Source organism: Oncorhynchus kisutch, unplaced genomic scaffold (assembly GCF_002021735.2).
Source record: "Oncorhynchus kisutch isolate 150728-3 unplaced genomic scaffold, Okis_V2 scaffold3338, whole genome shotgun sequence".
Lineage (NCBI taxonomy): Eukaryota > Metazoa > Chordata > Actinopteri > Salmoniformes > Salmonidae > Oncorhynchus > Oncorhynchus kisutch.
In genome coordinates, this window is record NW_022265283.1 from 119,913 (window position 1) to 138,912 (window position 19,000).

Consider the following 19,000-nt stretch of genomic DNA (forward strand, 5'->3'; position numbering starts at 1 on the left):
TCGGCCCCTAGGGTAGGGGTTTGTGGGCGGGATTGGCCCCTAGGGTAGGTGTCTGTGGGCAGGATTGGGCTAGGGTAGGGGTCTGGTGGGTGGGATTGGGGCTAGAGTAGGGATCTGTGGGTGGGATTGGGCTAGGGTAGGGTTTGTGGGCGGGATTGGCCCCTAGGGTAGGGGTCTGTGGGTGGGATTTGGGCTAGGGTAGGGGTCTGTGGGTGGGATTGGGCTAGGGTAGGGGTCTGTGGGTAGGATTGGCCCCTAGGGAAGGGGTCTGTGGGTGCGATTGGCCCCTAGGGTAGGGGTCTGTAGGTGGGATTGGGCCCTAGGGTAGGGGTCTGTGGGTGGGATTGGCCCTAGGGTAGGGGTCTGTGGGTGGGATTGGCCCCTAGGGTAGGGTCTGTGGGTGGGATCGGCCCCTAGGGTAGGGGGTCTGTGGGTGGGATTGGCCCCTAGGGTAGGGGTCTGTGGGTGGGATTGGCCCCTAGGGTAGGGGTCTGTGGGTGGGATTGGGCTAGGGTAGGGGTCTGTGGGCAAGATTGGCCCCTAGGGTAGGGGGCTGTGGGTGGGATTGACCCCTAGGGTAGGGGGCTGTGGGTGGGATCGGCCCCTAGGGTAGGGGTCTGTGGGTAGGATTGGCCCCTAGGGTAGGGGTCTGTGGGTTGGATTGGCCCCTAGGGTAGGGTTGTGTGGCAATGACCCCTAGGGTAGAGGGTTTTGACCCCTAGGGTTGGGTGCTTTTGACCCCTAGGGTAGGGGTCTGTGGGTGGAAATGACCCCTAGGGTATGGGGCTTTGACCTCTAGGGTAGGGAGGCGGCTTTGACCCCTAGGGTTGGGGGCTTTGACCTCTAGGGTTGGGTGCTTTGACCCCTAGGGTTGGGTGCTTTGACCTCTAGGGTTGGGTGCTTTGACCCCTAGGATTGGGTGCTTTGACCCCTAGGGTTGGGTGCTTTGACCTCTAGGGTTGGGTGCTTTGACCCCTAGGGTTGGGTGCTTTGACCCCTAGGGTTGGCTTTGACCTCTAGGGTTGGGTGCTTTGACCCCTAGGGTTGGGTGCTTTGACCCCTAGGGTAGGGGTCTGTGGGCGGGATTGACCCCTAGGGTAGGGGGCTTTGACCCCTAGGGTAGGGGGCTTTGACCTCTAAGGTTGGGTGCTTTGACCTCTAGGGTTGGGTGCTTTGACCCCTAGGGTTGGGTGCTTTGACCCCTAGGGTAGGGGTCTGTGGGCGGGATTGACCCCTAGGGTAGGGGGCTTTGACCCCTAGGGTAGGGGGCTTTGACCTCTAAGGTAGGGAGGGGGCTAGAGTGTGCGGCCCTCTTTTATTTTCAAGGGAGGGGGCTTTGACCATGTCTGGTTTAGCGGTAGGAACTCGTTTGGTCCAATCAGATGTTGGGTCCTGTATTAATGAATATAATCTGAATCCTATTCATTAAAATGGCCAATTTGGGTGCAATCAATTAGCTTCATTTGTCAGAGATGAAAATAATGTTTCAGGTTTATTGTATCTGAACATGAGATGGTGGGTGTTGAAGACAGACAGACAGACAGACAGACAGACAGACAGACAGACTGACAGACCTGTGTAGGGTTGAGGTAGCTGCCTCTGCCTCCCATGGTTCTGGGCAGGGTCTTGGCCCCTCCCCCTCCAGGACCAACTCCTCCCATCGATGTCTCCAACATGGCGGCGATGCTCCGGACGCTCCCCCCCGCCCCCTCTGACCTCACCAGCCCCCCCTCCCCCCTCCTCTCCGCCAGCCCTCCACAGTCGCTGGCTCTCCTCTCCCTGATCCCTACTACCCCCAGCCCCTCCCCCAGCCCGTCGCCCCCAGAGATGGAGGAACACGACCGTTTGGGCGGAGTCGGGGGCCGGCCTTTCCTCCTGGGCCGCAGCGTGACTGATGATTGGCTGCGGTTGACAGTTGCGTCATTGGGGTCGGAGCGTTGAGCCGAGCTGCTGCGGCAGACCGTGGCGTATCTAGGGGCGAAGTCTGTAACCGAGAGGGCATCGGCTTCGTACCCCGAGTAGCCAATCAGGCTGTGAGTTCGCCGATGCTCCTCCTCCATTGGCAGACAGAGTAAAGGAACAGACACACCCCCTTCTTGGACTGGCGAATCAGCTGGCGGGGGCTGGGTGGAGGGGTGGGCTCGAGCCTTGTGGGTCTTGGTGGGAGTGTGAGGTGGGGAGGGTGTGTGTGTTGGGGACTCAATCCCTGGCCGGGGTTTAGTGAGGGGGGGCCTCTGACCCCTCCCAGTGGAGGGGAGTGGGGTAGAGGGGGGAGGAATGGAGGAGGAAGGAGGGGTGGAGCCAGAAGGAGGGGTAGAAGGCTGAGAGATACTCTCTCCTCTCTGGAACTTCCCCAGTCTCCTCACTGCTAACATCATCTTCTTTTGGTGGCCTGAGAGAACGAGAGAGAGAGAGAGACAGGGACAGAGAGAGAGAGAGAGAGACAGGGACAGAGAGAAACAGATACAGAGAGACATAGAGCGAGAGAGACACAGAGACAGAGAGACACACACAGAGAGACACACACAGAGAGAGAGAAAGAGAGACAGAGAGACAGAGCAAGAGAGAGAGAGAGACAGAGAGAGACAGAGAGAGAGAAAGAGAGACAGAGAGACACAAACAGAGAGAGCGAGAGAGAAAGAGAGAGAGACAGAGCGAGAGAGACACAGTGAGAGGTAGAGAGACAGAGCGAGAGAGAGACACAGAGAGAGGCGGAGAGAGAGACAGAGAGACACACAGAGAGAGGCCGACAGAGACAGAGACAGAGCAAGAAAGAGACAGAGAGAAGCAGAGAGAAAGAAAGAGAGCGAGAGACACACACACACAGAGAGAGAGAGAGACAGACAGACACAGAGAGACGGGGGAGTAAAATAGTAAAATGTACAACATTTCAACATCTTCTCATATTCAACCATCCCTCTAAAATGGAAGGTGTTCCTCAGGTGTTTGGAGTCTTGATATTGCTTTAATACATGGTACCTGGTATTGGTACCAACACATGGTACCTACATGGTAATCTGTCTCTCTGTGTCCTTTAATATATCTCTGATAATCTGTCTCTCTGTGTCCATGTATCTAGAACCTTTCAAGCTACCCAGCTTGGTGATGTCTATCTCCTGTGTGTCCTACCAGCTTGGTTATGTCTATCTCCTGTGTGTCCTACCAGCTTGGTGATGTCTATCTCCTACCAGCTTGGTGATGTCTATCTCCTGTGTGTCCTACCAGCTTGGTGATGTCTATCTCCTGTGTGTCCTACCAGCTTGGTAATGTCTATCTCCTGTGTGTCCTACCAGCTTGGTGATGTCTATCTCCTGTGTGTCCTACCCAGCTTGGTGATGTCTATCTCCTGTGTGTCCTACCAGCTTGGTGATGTCTATCTCCTGTGTGTCCTACCAGCTTGGTGATGTCTATCTCCTGTGTGTCCTACCCAGATTGGTGATGTCTATCTCCTGTGTGTCCTACCAGCTTGGTGATGTCTATCTCCTTTGTGTCGTACCCAGTTTGGTGATGTCTATCTCCTGTGTGTCCTACCAGCTTGGTGATGTTTATCTCCTGTGTGTGTGTGTCCTACCAGCTTGGTAATGTCTATCTCCTGTGTGTCCTACCAGCTTGGTGATGTCTATCTCCTGTGTGTCCTACCAGCTTGGTTATGTCTATCTCCTGTGTGTCCTACCAGCTTGGTGATGTCTATCTCCTGTGTGTCCTACCAGCTTGGTGATGTCTATCTCCTGTGTGTCCTACCAGCTTGGTGATGTCTATCTCCTGTGTGTCCTACCAGCTTGGTTATGTCTATCTCCTGTGTGTCCTACCAGCTTGGTGATGTCTATCTCCTGTGTGTCCTACCAGCTTGGTGATGTCTATCTCCTGTGTGTCCTACCAGCTTGGTGATGTCTATCTCCTACCAGCTTGGTGATGTCTATCTCCTGTGTGTCCTACCAGCTTGGTGATGTCTATCTCCTGTGTGTCCTACCAGCTTGGTGATGTCTATCTCCTGTGTGTCCTACCAGCTTGGTGATGTCTATCTCCTGTGTGTCCTACCAGCTTGGTGATGTCTATCTCCTGTGTGTCCTACCAGCTTGGTAATGTCTATCTCCTGTGTGTCCTACCAGCTTGGTGATGTCTATCTCCTGTGTGTCCTACCCAGCTTGGGGATGTCTATCTCCTGTGTGTCCTACCAGCTTGGTGATGTCTATCTCCTGTGTGTCCTACCAGCTTGGTGATGTCTATCTCCTGTGTGTCCTACCCAGATTGGTGATGTCTATCTCCTGTGTGTCCTACCAGCTTGGTGATGTCTATCTCCTTTGTGTCGTACCCAGTTTGGTGATGTCTATCTCCTGTGTGTCCTACCAGCTTGGTGATGTTTATCTCCTGTGTGTGTGTGTCCTACCAGCTTGGTAATGTCTATCTCCTGTGTGTCCTACCAGCTTGGTGATGTCTATCTCCTGTGTGTCCTACCAGCTTGGTTATGTCTATCTCCTGTGTGTCCTACCAGCTTGGTGATGTCTATCTCCTGTGTGTCCTACCAGCTTGGTGATGTCTATCTCCTGTGTGTCCTACCAGCTTGGTGATGTCTATCTCCTACCAGCTTGGTGATGTCTATCTCCTGTGTGTCCTACCAGCTTGGTGATGTCTATCTCCTGTGTGTCCTACCAGCTTGGTGATGTCTATCTCCTGTGTGTCCTACCAGCTTGGTGATGTCTATCTCCTGTGTGTCCTACCAGCTTGGTGATGTCTATCTCCTGTGTGTCCTACCAGCTTGGTGATGTCTATCTCCTGTGTGTCCTACCAGCTTGGTGATGTCTATCTCCTGTGTGTCCTACCAGCTTGGTGATGTCTATCTCCTACCAGCTTGGTGATGTATATCTCCTGTGTGTCCTACCAGCTTGGTGATGTCTATCTCCTGTGTGTCCTACCAGCTTGGTGATGTCTATCTCCTGTGTGTCCTACCAGCTTGGTGATGTCTATCTCCTGTGTGTCCTACCAGCTTGGTAATGTCTATCTCCTGTGTGTCCTACCAGCTTGGTGATGTCTATCTCCTGTGTGTCCTACCCAGCTTGGTGATGTCTATCTCCTGTGTGTCCTACCAGCTTGGTGATGTCTATCTCCTGTGTGTCCTACCAGCTTGGTGATGTCTATCTCCTGTGTGTCCTACCCAGATTGGTGATGTCTATCTCCTGTGTGTCCTACCAGCTTGGTGATGTCTATCTCCTTTGTGTCGTACCCAGTTTGGTGATGTCTATCTCCTGTGTGTCCTACCAGCTTGGTGATGTTTATCTCCTGTGTGTGTGTGTCCTACCAGCTTGGTAATGTCTATCTCCTGTGTGTCCTACCAGCTTGGTGATGTCTATCTCCTGTGTGTCCTACCAGCTTGGTGATGTCTATCTCCTACCAGCTTGGTGATGTCTATCTCCTGTGTGTCCTACCAGCTTGGTGATGTCTATCTCCTGTGTGTCCTACCAGCTTGGTGATGTCTATCTCCTGTGTGTCCTACCAGCTTGGTTATGTCTATCTCCTGTGTGTCCTACCAGCTTGGTGATGTCTATCTCCTGTGTGTCCTACCAGCTTGGTGATGTCTATCTCCTGTGTGTCCTACCAGCTTGGTGATGTCTATCTCCTACCAGCTTGGTGATGTCTATCTCCTGTGTGTCCTACCAGCTTGGTGATGTCTATCTCCTGTGTGTCCTACCAGCTTGGTGATGTCTATCTCCTGTGTGTCCTACCAGCTTGGTGATGTCTATCTCCTGTGTGTCCTACCAGCTTGGTAATGTCTATCTCCTGTGTGTCCTACCAGCTTGGTGATGTCTATCTCCTGTGTGTCCTACCCAGCTTGGTGATGTCTATCTCCTGTGTGTCCTACCAGCTTGGTGATGTCTATCTCCTGTGTGTCCTACCAGCTTGGTGATGTCTATCTCCTGTGTGTCCTACCCAGATTGGTGATGTCTATCTCCTGTGTGTCCTACCAGCTTGGTGATGTCTATCTCCTTTGTGTCCTACCCAGTTTGGTGATGTCTATCTCCTGTGTGTCCTACCAGCTTGGTGATGTCTATCTCCTGTGTGTCCTACCAGCTTGGTAATGTCTACCTCCTGTGTGTCCTACCAGCTTGGTGATGTCTATCTCCTGTGTGTCCTACCAGCTTGGTGATGTCTATCTCCTGTGTATCCTACCAGCTTGGTGATGTCTATCTCCTGTGTGTCCTACCAGTTTAGTGATGTCTATCTCCTGTGTGTCCTACCAGCTTGGTGATGTCTATCTCCTGTGTGTCCTACCAGCTTGGTGATGTATAGCTCCTACCAGCTTGGTGATGTATATCGCCTACCACGTTGGTGACATCTATCTCCTCTGTGTCCTACCAGCTTGGTGATGTCTATCTCCTGTGTGTACTACCAGCTTGGTGATGTCTATCTCCTACCAGCTTGGTGATGTCTATCTCCTGTGTGCCCTACCAGCTTGGTGATGTCTATCTCCTACCAGCTTGGTGATGTCTATCGCCTACCACGTTGGTGATGTCTATCTCCTGTGTGTCCTACCAGCTTGGTGATGTCTATCTCCTACCAGCTTGGTGATGTCTATCTCCTGTGTGTCCTACCAGCTTGGTAATGTCTATCTCCTGTGTGTCCTACCCAGCTTGGTAATGTCTATATCCTGTGTGTCCTACCAGCTTGGTAATGTCTATCTCCTGTGTGTCCTACCAGCTTGGTGATGTCTATCTCCTGTGTGTCCTACCAGCTTGGTAATGTCTATCTCCTGTGTGTCCTACCAGCTTGGTGATGTCTATCTCCTGTGTGTCCTACCAGCTTGGTGATGTCTATCTCCTACCAGCTTGGTGATGTCTATCTCCTGTGTGCCCTACCAGCTTGGTGATGTCTATCTCCTACCAGCTTGGTGATGTCTATCGCATACCACGTTGGTGATGTCTATCTCCTGTGTGTCCTACCAGCTTGGTGATGTCTATCTCCTACCAGCTTGGTGATGTCTATCTCCTGTGTGTCCTACCAGCTTGGTAATGTCTATCTCCTGTGTGTCCTACCCAGCTTGGTAATGTCTATATCCTGTGTGTCCTACCAGCTTGGTAATGTCTATCTCCTGTGTGTCCTACCAGCTTGGTAATGTCTATCTCCTGTGTGTCCTACCAGCTTGGTGATGTCTATCTCCTGTGTGTCCTACCCAGCTTGGTGATGTCTATCTCCTGTGTGTCCTACCAGCTTGGTGATGTCTATCTCCTGTGTGTCCTACCAGCTTGGTGATGTCTATCTCCTGTGTGTCCTACCAGCTTGGTAATGTCTATCTCCTGTGTGTCCTACCAGCTTGGTGATGTCTATCTCCTACCAGCTTGGTGATGTCTATCTCCTGTGTGTCCTACCAGCTTGGTAATGTCTATCTCCTGTGTGTCCTACCCAGCTTGGTAATGTCTATCTCCTGTGTGTCCTACCAGCTTGGTAATGTCTATCTCCTGTGTGTCCTACCAGCTTGGTGATGTCTATCTCCTGTGTGTCCTACCCAGCTTGGTGATGCCAATCTCCTTCAGGTCCTCCCAGCTGATCTCAGTGATGAAGTCGATGTTGTCATATCCATTTTGCACCAGAACCTGGTAGTACTGGTTCAGCCCAATCGCTGACAACCACTCTGCCAGGCTGGCCTATACACACACACACACACACACACACACACACACACACACACACACACACACACACACACACACACACACACACACACACACACACACACACACACACACACACACACACACACACACAGAGATATTAGGACATATACACATGTGTTCATATGTATTTAGTATGATTACTCAAATGTATAATATTGGTATATTCCAGAGTATCCTCACTAATATTGGTATGGCCCAGAATATCCTCATTAATATTGGTATGGCCCAGAGTATCCTCATTAATATTGGTATGGCCCAGAATATCCTCATTAATATTGGTATGGCCCAGAATATCCTCATTAATATTGGTATGGCCCAGAGTATCCTCATTAATATTGGTATGGCCCAGAATATCCTCATTAATATTGGTATGGCCCAGAGTATGCTCATTAATATTGGTATGGGCCAGAATATCCTCATTAATATTGGTATGGGCCAGAATATCCTCATTAATATTGGTATGGGCCAGAATATCCTCATTAATATTGGTATGGGCCAGAATATCCTCATTAATATTGGTATGGCCCAGAATATCCTCATTAATATTGGTATGGCCCAGAGTATCCTCATTAATATTGGTATGGCCCAGAATATCCTCATTAATATTGGTATGGCCCAGAATATCCTCATTAATATTGGTATGGCCCAGAATATCCTCATTAATATTGGTATGGCCCAGAGTACCCTCATTAATATTGGTATGGCCCAGAATATCCTCATTAATATTGGTATGGCCCAGAGTACCCTCATTAATATTGGTATGGCCCAGAATATCCTCATTAATATTGGTATGGCCCAGAATATCCTCATTAATATTGGTATGGCCCAGAGTACCCTCATTAATATTGGTATGGCCCAGAGTATCCTCATTAATATTGGTATGGCCCAGAATATCCTCATTAATATTGGTATAGCCCAGAATATCCTCATTAATATTGGTATGGCCCAGAATATCCTCATTAATATTGGTATGGCCCAGAATATCCTCATTAATATTGGTATGGCCCAGAGTATCCTCATTAATATTGGTATGGCCCAGAGTATCCTCATTAATATTGGTATGGCCCAGAGTATCCTCATTAATATTGGTATGGCCCAGAGTACTCTCATTAATATTGGTATGGCCCAGAATATCCTCATTAATATTGGTATGGCCACGAGTATCCTCATTAATATTGGTATGGCCCAGAGTACTCTCATTAATTTTGGTATGGCCCAGAGTACCCTCATTAATATTGGTATGGCCCAGAGTACTCTCATTAATATTGGTATGGCCCAGAGTACCCTCATTAATATTGGTATGGCCCAGAATATCCTCATTAATATTGGTATGGCCCAGAGTATACTCATTAATATTGGTATGGCCCAGAGTATCCTCATTAATATTGGTATGGCCCAGAGTATCCTCATTAATATTGGTATGGCCCAGAGTATCCTCATTAATATTGGTATGGCCCAGAATATCCTCATTAATATTGGTATGGCCCAGAATATCCTCATTAATATTGGTATGGCCCAGAATATCCTCATTAATATTGGTATGGCCCAGAGTACCCTCATTAATATTGGTATGGCCCAGAGTACCCTCATTAATATTGGTATGGCCCAGAATATCCTCATCAATATTGGTATGGCCCAGAATATCCTCATTAATATTGGTATGGCCCAAAGTACCCTCATTAATATTGGTATGGCCCAGAGTATCCTCATTAATATTGGTATGGCCCAGAATATCCTCATTAATATTGGTATAGCCCAGAATATCCTCATTAATATTGGTATGGCCCAGAATATCCTCATTAATATTGGTATGGCCCAGAATATCCTCATTAATATTGGTATGGCCCAGAGTATCCTCATTAATATTGGTATGGCCCAGAGTATCCTCATTAATATTGGTATGGCCCAGAGTACTCTCATTAATATTGGTATGGCCCAGAATATCCTCATTAATATTGGTATGGCCCAGAGTATCCTCATTAATATTGGTATGGCCCAGAGTACTCTCATTAATATTGGTATGGCCCAGAGTACCCTCATTAATATTGGTATGGCCCAGAGCACTCTCATTAATATTGGTATGGCCCAGAGTACCCTCATTAATATTGGTATGGCCCAGAATATCCTCATTAATATTGGTATGGCCCAGAGTATCCTCATTAATATTGGTATGGCCCAGAGTATCCTCAGTAATATTGGTATGGCCCAGAGTACTCTCATTAATATTGGTATGGCCCAAAGTACCCTCATTAATATTGGTATGGCCCAGAGTACTCTCATTAATATTGGTATGGCCCAGAGTACCCTCATTAATATTGGTATGGCCCAGAATATCCTCATTAATATTGGTATGGCCCAGAGTATCCTCATTAATATTGGTATGGCCCAGAGTATCCTCATTAATATTGGTATGGCCCAGAGTACCCTCATTAATATTGGTATGGCCCAGAATATCCTCATTAATATTGGTATGGCCCAGAGTATCCTCATTAATATTGGTATGGCCCAGAGTATCCTCATTAATATTGGTATGGCCCAGAGTACCCTCATTAATATTGGTATGGCCCAGAGTATCCTCATTCATATTGGTATGGCCCAGAGTATCCTCATTAATATTGGTATGGCCCAGAATAACCTCATTAATATTGGTATGGCCCAGAATATCCTCATTAATATTGGTATGGCCCAGAGTACCCTCATTAATATTGGTATGGCCCAGAGTATCCTCATTAATATTGGTATGGCCCAGAGTATCCTCATTAATATTGGTATGGCCCAGAATATCCTCATTAATATTGGTATGGCCCAGAGTATCCTCATTAATATTGGTATGGCCCAGAGTATCCTTATTAATATTGGTATGGCCCAGAGTATCCTCATTAATATTGGTATGGCCCAGAATATCCTCATTAATATTGGTATGGCCCAGAGTATCCTCATTAATATTGGTATGGCCCAGAGTATCCTCATTAATATTGGTATGGCCCAGAGTATCCTCATTAATATTGGTATGGCCCAGAATAACCTCATTAATATTGGTATGGCCCAGAATATCCTCATTAATATTGGTATGGCCCAGAGTATCCTCATTAATATTGGTATGGCCCAGAATATCCTCATTAATATTGGTATGGCCCAGAATATCCTCATTAATATTGGTATGGCCCAGAATATCCTCATTAATATTGGTATGGCCCAGAGTACCCTCATTAATATTGGTATGGCCCAGAGTATCCTCATTAATATTGGTATGGCCCAGAATATCCTCATTAATATTGGTATGGCCCAGAATATCCTCATTAATATTGGTATGGCCCAGTGTACCCTCATTAATATTGGTATGGGCCAGAGTATCCTCATTAATATTGGTATGGCCCAGAGTACCCTCATTAATATTGGTATGGCCCAGAATATCCTCATTAATATTGGTATGGCCCAGAATATCCTCATTAATATTGGTATGGCCCAGAGTACCCTCATTAATATTGGTATGGCCCAGAATATCCTCATTAATATTGGTATGGCCCAGAGTATCCTCATTAATATTGGTATGGCCCAGAGTATCCTCATTAATATTGGTATGGCCCAGAGTATCCTCATTAATATTGGTATGGCCCAGAATAACCTCATTAATATTGGTATGGCCCAGAATATCCTCATTAATATTGGTATGGCCCAGAGTATCCTCATTAATATTGGTATGGCCCAGAATATCCTCATTAATATTGGTATGGCCCAGAATATCCTCATTAATATTGGTATGGCCCAGAATATCCTCATTAATATTGGTATGGCCCAGAGTACCCTCATTAATATTGGTATGGCCCAGAGTATCCTCATTAATATTGGTATGGCCCAGAATATCCTCATTAATATTGGTATGGCCCAGAATATCCTCATTAATATTGGTATGGCCCAGTGTACCCTCATTAATATTGGTATGGGCCAGAGTATCCTCATTAATATTGGTATGGCCCAGAATATCCTCATTAATATTGGTATGGCCCAGTGTACCCTCATTAATATTGGTATGGGCCAGAGTATCCTCATTAATATTGGTATGGCCCAGAGTACCCTCATTAATATTGGTATGGCCCAGAGTACCCTCATTAATATTGGTATGGCCCAGAGTACCCTCATTAATATTGGTATGGCCCAGAGTACCCTCATTAATATTGGTATGGCCCAGAGTGTCTGGAAGACACGTATCAAATGTCTCAAGACATGGCATGGAGTCTTCAACATGTGTCTTCAGACGTATTGGGTCATTGTGTCTCAAGACAAAGGTGGTGGCTCGGAATGGGTTCTTACTGGTTTGTGGTCAGGTAGCCAGTCACCAGACGGCAGTTTGCTGATCTCTGATGTCATCTTCTTACGATGGCCTGGTTTAGTTACACCGATTGCTGTCAGGTCCTACAAAAACAGACACACACACACACACACAAAAACAGACACACACACACAAACAGACACACACACACAAAAACAGACACACACACACGCAAAAACAGACACACACACACGCACACACAGTTAACACACACTCATCCTCTCTCACACACCTCACTGATGTACATGAATAAACATTAGCTTTATGCAAATGAAGCGGTAAATAATAGTGATGCGTGATTGGCAGACAACTCAGAGTGGGTCAGAGGTCACAGAAACAGGAGGGTCATGATGACATCACCAGGTCAGGAGTCAGGAGGAGGCCACGCCCCCACAGATAGGACATACGGGATGCCAGGGTAGAGGTTGGGATGACACGTGGTGTAGGGGTCAGAGGTCATCTTACCTCGGGGGTCATGTGGCCTATGGTGTCTAGGTCATAGCCAGCGGTGAGGAGGTGAGTGGTGTAGAACTGCAGCTGACACTCAGTCAACCAGGTCACTACCGCCTCACTCTAGAACACAGAACACTCTCATTGTTCTAGAACATACACTCAGCTCTACACTGTAGAACATACACTCAGCTCTACACTGTAGAACACACACTCAGCTCTACACTGTAGAACACACACTCAGCTTTACACTGTAGAACACACACTCAGCTCTACACTGTAGAACACACACTCAGCTCTACACTGTAGAACACACACTCAGCTCTACACTGTAGAACACACACTCAGCTCTAGAGCACTGTAGAACGCACACTCAGCTCTAGAGCACTGTAGAACGCACACTCAACTCTACACTGTAGAACACACACTCAACTATAGAACACACATTTAGCTCTAGAACACTCTAGAACACATACTCAGCTCTAGAACACTGTGGAACACACACTCAGCTCTACACTGTAGAACAGACACTCAGCTCTACACTGTAGAACACTCAGCTCTACACTGTAGAACACACACTCAGCTCTAGAATACACACTCAGCTCTAGCACAATCTAGAACACACACAGCTCTACACTGTAGAACACACACTCAGCTCTACACTGTAGAACATACACTCAGCTCTACATTGTAGAACACACACTCAGCTCTACACTGTAGAACACACACTCAGATCTAGAACACTGTAGAACACACACTCAGCTCTAGAACACACACTCAGCTCTAGAACAATCTAGAACACACACAGCTCTACACTGTAGAACACACACTCAGCTCTAGAACACTGTAGAACACACACTCATGTCTACACTGTAGAACACACACTCAGCTCTAGAACACTGTAGAACACACACTCAGCTCTAGAACAATCTAGAACACACACTCAGCTCTAGAACACTATAGAACACACACAGCTCTACACTGTAGAACACACACTCTGCTCTAGAACACTGTAGAATACACACTCAGCTCTAGAACACTCTAGAACACACACTCAGCTCTAGAACACTGTAGAACACATACTCAGCTCTAGAACACTGTAGAACACACACTCAGCTCTACACTGTAGAACACACACTCAGCTCTACACTGTAGAACACACACTCAGCTCTACACTGTAGAACACACACTCAGCTCTACATTGTAGAACACACACTCAGCTCTACACTGTAGAACACACACTCAGCTCTACATTGTAGAACACACACTGAAGACTAGAACTATCAGCATTCTCAGAGCTCTTCAACCGAACACTCTCATCGTTCTAGAACACAGAATATTCTCCGAGCTCTAGAACATAGATACCAGAGTTCTAGAACAGGGTGGGGGAGGGAGGAGGGAGTCCAGAGGCTCTGTATGTCTCTGTGAGGTCAGGTGACACAGCTCAGCTCAGTGATTGGTTGTTAGGGTTAGACTGACATCCTTTACCCCCAGGGGGCAGTAGAGATGCCATCTAATCAGGGGGAGAACAACTGCCCCCTCTCGTTGAAGCCACGGAGGTTCAAGCCCGACCACAGTATTTGCAGGCCTTGTTAGTAGAAAACAGTATCCCCAATTATAGTGAACGGAAAAATGGCAATCTTCATTTAAAAAAATTATCACGGTACCAAATATTGCTTTTAATACACCAGAAGTATGTCCTTGAACCGATTATTAAGAAATTGTACACAGAATAAGTTGTAAGGGTAATTGTAGCTGCTAATGGCAGCTTGCAGTACCCTGGTCGGCCTTCAACTTGAGTTACTCAATGAGAGGGGTCAACACTGAGACAGCCTGCAACGTCACTCACTGAATGAGGACTAACTGCACATGTTCTGTATCCATGAGACTCTAGTTCAGGAAGTGAACCCTGGCCTTCAAATGCGTCACTGAGTCTTCCCATAGGAATGAATGGGGTCACATGATCGATGGCTTTGTCCATTCTTTTTACAGTCATTGCATCTAACTACATATTTCTGATGGGACGTTAAACGGGTGTCCTGACTCTCTGTGGTCACTAAAGATCCCATGGCTCTTATTGTTAGAGTAGGGGTGTTAACCACGGTGTCCTGACTCTCTTATTGTTAGAGTAGGGGTGTTAACCACGGTGTCCTGACTCTCTTATTGTTAGAGTAGGGGTGTTAACCACGGTGTCCTGACTCTCTTATTGTTAGAGTAGGGGTGTTAACCACGGTGTCCTGACTCTCTTATTGTTAGAGTAGGGGTGTTAACCACGGTGTCCTGACTCTCTTATTGTTAGAGTAGGGGTCTTAACCACGGTGTCCTGACTCTCTTATTGTTAGAGTAGGGGTGTTAACCGCGGTGTCCTGACTCTCTTATTGTTAGAGTAGGGGTGTTAACCGCGGTGTCCTGACTCTCTTATTGTTAGAGTAGGGGTGTTAACCACGGTGTCCTGACTCTCTTATTGTTAGAGTAGGGGTGTTAACCACGGTGTCCTGACTCTCTTACTGTTAGAGTAGGGGTGTTAACCACGGTGTCCTGACTCTCTTATTGTTAGAGTAGGGGTGTTAACCACGGTGTCCTGACTCTCTTATTGTTAGAGTAGGGGTGTTAACCACGGTGTCCTGACTCTCTTATTGTTAGAGTACTGGTGTTAACCACGGTGTCCTGACTCTATTATTGTTAGAGTAGGGGTGTTAACCACGGTGTCCTGACTCTCTTATTGTTAGAGTAGGGGTGTTAACCACGGTGTCCTGACTCTCTTATTGTTAGAGTAGGGGTGTTAACCACGGTGTCCTGACTCTCTTATTGTTAGAGTAGGGGTGTTAACCACGGTGTCCTGACGAACAGCAACACATTCCAAGCCACTGAATGATGGAGGGAAGCTTCAGGAAGCAGAAACAATAAACTGAAACAGCAAAGAAATCTGTCTCTGGTGAGACAACACACACAAAAGCACACACACACACACACAAATGCACACACACACACACAAATGCACACACACACACACACACAAACAGGCACACACACGCTCATGCCCGAACACACACACAAACACACACACAGACCTCACCTTCACATCTGCCTCTGCCTTGCGATCAAAGGAGCGTTGTTCTTGAGGAGGACAACCAGATGGACTCTTACCAGCAGCTGAAAGAAACACAGACAGTCAGTCAGTCAGTCAGTTAGACAGTCAGTCAGTCAGTCAAAGGAGCGTTGTTCTTGAGGAGGACAACCAGATGGACTCTTAGCAGCAGCTATAAGAAACACAGACAGTCAGTCAGTCAGTCAGTCAGCTAGACAGTCAGTCAGACAGTCAGTCAGCTAGACAGTCAGTCAGCTAGACAGTCAGTCAGACAGTCAGTCAGTTAGACAGTCAGTCAGTCAGTCAAAGGAGCGTTGTTCTTGAGGAGGACAACCAGATGGACTCTTAGCAGCAGCTATAAGAAACACAGACAGTCAGTCAGTCAGTCAGTCAGTCAGTCAGCTAGAAAGTCAGTCAGACAGTCAGTCAGCTAGACAGTCAGTCAGACAGTCAGTCAGTTAGACAGTCAGTCAGTTAGACAAAGGAGCGTTGTTCTTGAGGAGGACAACCAGATGGACTCTTAGCAGCAGCTATAAGAAACACAGACAGTCAGTCAGTCAGTCAGTCAGTCAGCTAGACAGTCAGTCAGACAGTCAGTCAGTTAGACAGTCAGTCAGTCAGTCAGTCAGTTAGACAGTCAGTCAGTCAGTCAGTCAGTTAGACAGTCAGTCAGCTAGACAGTCAGTCAGTCAGTTAGACAGTCAGTCAGTCAGTCAGTTAGACAGTCAGTCAGTCAGTCAGTCAGTTAGACAGTCAGTCAGTTAGACAGTCAGTCAGTCAGTCAAAGGAGCGTTGTTCTTGAGGAGGACAACCAGATGGACTCTTAGCAGCAGCTGAAAGAAACACAGTCAGTCAGTCAGTCAGTCAGTTAGACAGTCAGTCAGTCAGTCAAAGGAGCGTTGTTCTTGAGGAGGACAACCAGATGGACTCTTAGCAGCAGCTATAAGAAACACAGACAGTCAGTCAGTCAGTCAGTCAGTCAGCTAGACAGTCAGTCAGACAGTCAGTCAGCTAGACAGTCAGTCAGACAGTCAGTCAGTTAGACAGTCAGTCAGTTAGACAAAGGAGCGTTGTTCTTGAGGAGGACAACCAGATGGACTCTTAGCAGCAGCTATAAGAAACACAGACAGTCAGTCAGTCAGTCAGTCAGTCAGCTAGACAGTCAGTCAGACAGTCAGTCAGTTAGACAGTCAGTCAGTCAGTCAGTCAGTTAGACAGTCAGTCAGTCAGTCAAAGGAGCGTTGTTCTTGAGGAGGACAACCAGATGGACTCTTAGCAGCAGCTAAAAGAAACACAGACAGTCAGTCAGTCAGTCAGTTAGACAGTCAGTCAGCTAGACAGTCAGTCAGTCAGTCAGTCAGTTAGACAGTCAGTCAGTCAGTCAGTTAGACAGTCAGTCAGTCAGACAGTCAGTCAGTCAGACAGTCAGTCAGTCAGTCAAAGGAGCGTTGTTCTTGAGGAGGACAACCAGATGGACTCTTAGCAGCAGCTATAAGAAACACAGACAGTCAGTCAGTCAGCTAGACAGTCAGTCAGACAGTCAGTCAGTTAGACAGTCAGTCAGACAGTCAGTCAGCTAGACAGTCAGTCAGTCAGTTAGACAGTCAGTCAGTCAGTCAGTTAGACAGTCAGTCAGCTAGACAGTCAGTCAGACAGTCAGTCAGTTAGACAGTCAGTCAGTCAGTCAGCTAGACAGTCAGTCAGTCAGCTAGACAGTCAGTCAGTCAGTTAGACAGTCAGTCAGACAGTCAGCTAGACAGTCAGTCAGTCAGCTAGACAGTCAGTCAGTCAGCTAGACAGTCAGTCAGCTAGACAGTTAGTCAGTCAGTCAGACAGTCAGTCAGTCAGTCAAAGGAGCGTTGTTCTTGAGGAGGACAACCAGATGGACTCTTAGCAGCAGCTATAAGAAACACAGACAGTCAGTCAGTCAGTCAGTTAGACAGTCAGTCAGCTAGACAGTCAGTCAGACAGTCAGTCAGTTAGACAGTCAGTCAGTCAGTCAAAGGAGCGTTGTTCTTGAGGAGGACAACCAGATGGACTCTTAGCAGCAGCTAAAAGAAACACAGACAGTCAGTCAGTCAGTCAGTTAGACAGTCAGTCAGTCAGTCAGTCAGTTAGACAGTCAGTCAGCTAGACAGTCAGTCAGACAGTCAGTCAGTTAGACAGTCAGTCAGTCAGTTAGACAGTCAGACAGTCAGTCAGACAGTCAGTCAGTTAGTCAGTCAGTCAGTCAGTCAGTCAAAGGAGCGTTGTTCTTGAGGAGGACAACCAGATGGACTCTTAGCAGCAGCTAAAAGAAACACAGACAGTCAGTCAGTCAGTCAGTCAGTTAGACAGTCAGTCAGTCAGTCAGTTAGACAGTCAGTCAGTCAGTCAGTTAGACAGTCAGTCAGTCAGTCAGTTAGACAGTCAGTCAGTCAGTCAGTTAGACAGTCAGTCAGTCAGTCAGTTAGACAGTCAGTCAGTCAGTCAGCTAGACAGTCAGTCAGTCAGTCAGTTAGACAGTCAGTCAGTCAGTCAGTCAGCTAGACAGTCAGTCAGTCAGTCAAAGGAGCGTTGTTCTTGAGGAGGACAACCAGATGGACTCTTAGCAGCAGCTAAAAGAAACACAGACAGTCAGTCAGTCAGTTAGACAGTCAGTCAGTCAGTCAGTCAGTCAGACAGTCAGTCAGTCAGTCAGTTAGACAGTCAGTCAGCTAGACAGTCAGTCAGACAGTCAGTCAGTCAGTCAGTTAGACAGTCAGTCAGTCAGTCAGTTAGACAGTCAGTCAGTCAGTCAGTCAGCTAGACAGTCAGTCAGTCAGTCAGTTAGACAGTCAGTCAGTCAGTCAGTCAGCTAGACAGTCAGTCAGTCAGTCAAAGGAGCGTTGTTCTTGAGGAGGACAACCAGATGGACTCTTACCAGCAGCTAAAAGAAACACAGACAGTCAGTCAGTTAGACAGTCAGTCAGTCAGTCAGTTAGACAGTCAGTCAGACAGTCAGTCAGTTAGACAGTTAGACAGTCAGTCAGCTAGACAGTCAGTCAGACAGTCAGTCAGCTAGACAGTCAGTCAGTCAGTCAAAGGAGCGTTGTTCTTGAGGAGGACAACCAGATGGACTCTTAGCAGCAGCTAAAAGAAACACAGACAGTCAGTCAGTCAGTCAGTTAGACAGTCAGTCAGTTAGACAGTCAGTCAGTCAGTCAGTCAGTCAGTCAGTTAGACAGTCAGTCAGCTAGACAGTCAGTCAGACAGTCAGTCAGTTAGACAGTCAGTCAGCTAGACAGTCAGTCAGTCAGTCAGACAGTCAGTCAGTTAGACAGTCAGTCAGTCAGTCAAAGGAGCGTTGTTCTTGAGGAGGACAACCAGATGGACTCTTAGCAGCAGCTATAAGAAACACAGACAGTCAGTCAGTCAGTCAGTTAGACAGTCAGTCAGTTAGACAGTCAGTCAGCTAGACAGTCAGTCAGACAGTCAGTCAGTTAG

At 47.3% G+C, this 19,000-nt stretch overlaps 1 protein-coding gene across 1 annotated transcript in view; it reads right to left on the reverse strand.

The window, feature by feature from the left end:
- Nucleotides 1-1,742: 1,742 nt before the first annotated feature.
- LOC116371510 (caskin-1) overlaps nucleotides 1,743-19,000 on the reverse strand; it is a gene marked incomplete at both ends in the record, with an annotated part of 72,856 nt that continues 55,598 nt past the window's right edge. The window contains 5 exons of the mRNA XM_031820407.1: nucleotides 1,743-2,392; nucleotides 7,499-7,637; nucleotides 11,979-12,080; nucleotides 12,463-12,570; nucleotides 15,524-15,600. Of these exons, the coding sequence (XP_031676267.1) occupies nucleotides 1,743-2,392; nucleotides 7,499-7,637; nucleotides 11,979-12,080; nucleotides 12,463-12,570; nucleotides 15,524-15,600 (1,076 nt within the window). The remainder of the gene's footprint in view (nucleotides 2,393-7,498; nucleotides 7,638-11,978; nucleotides 12,081-12,462; nucleotides 12,571-15,523; nucleotides 15,601-19,000) is intronic.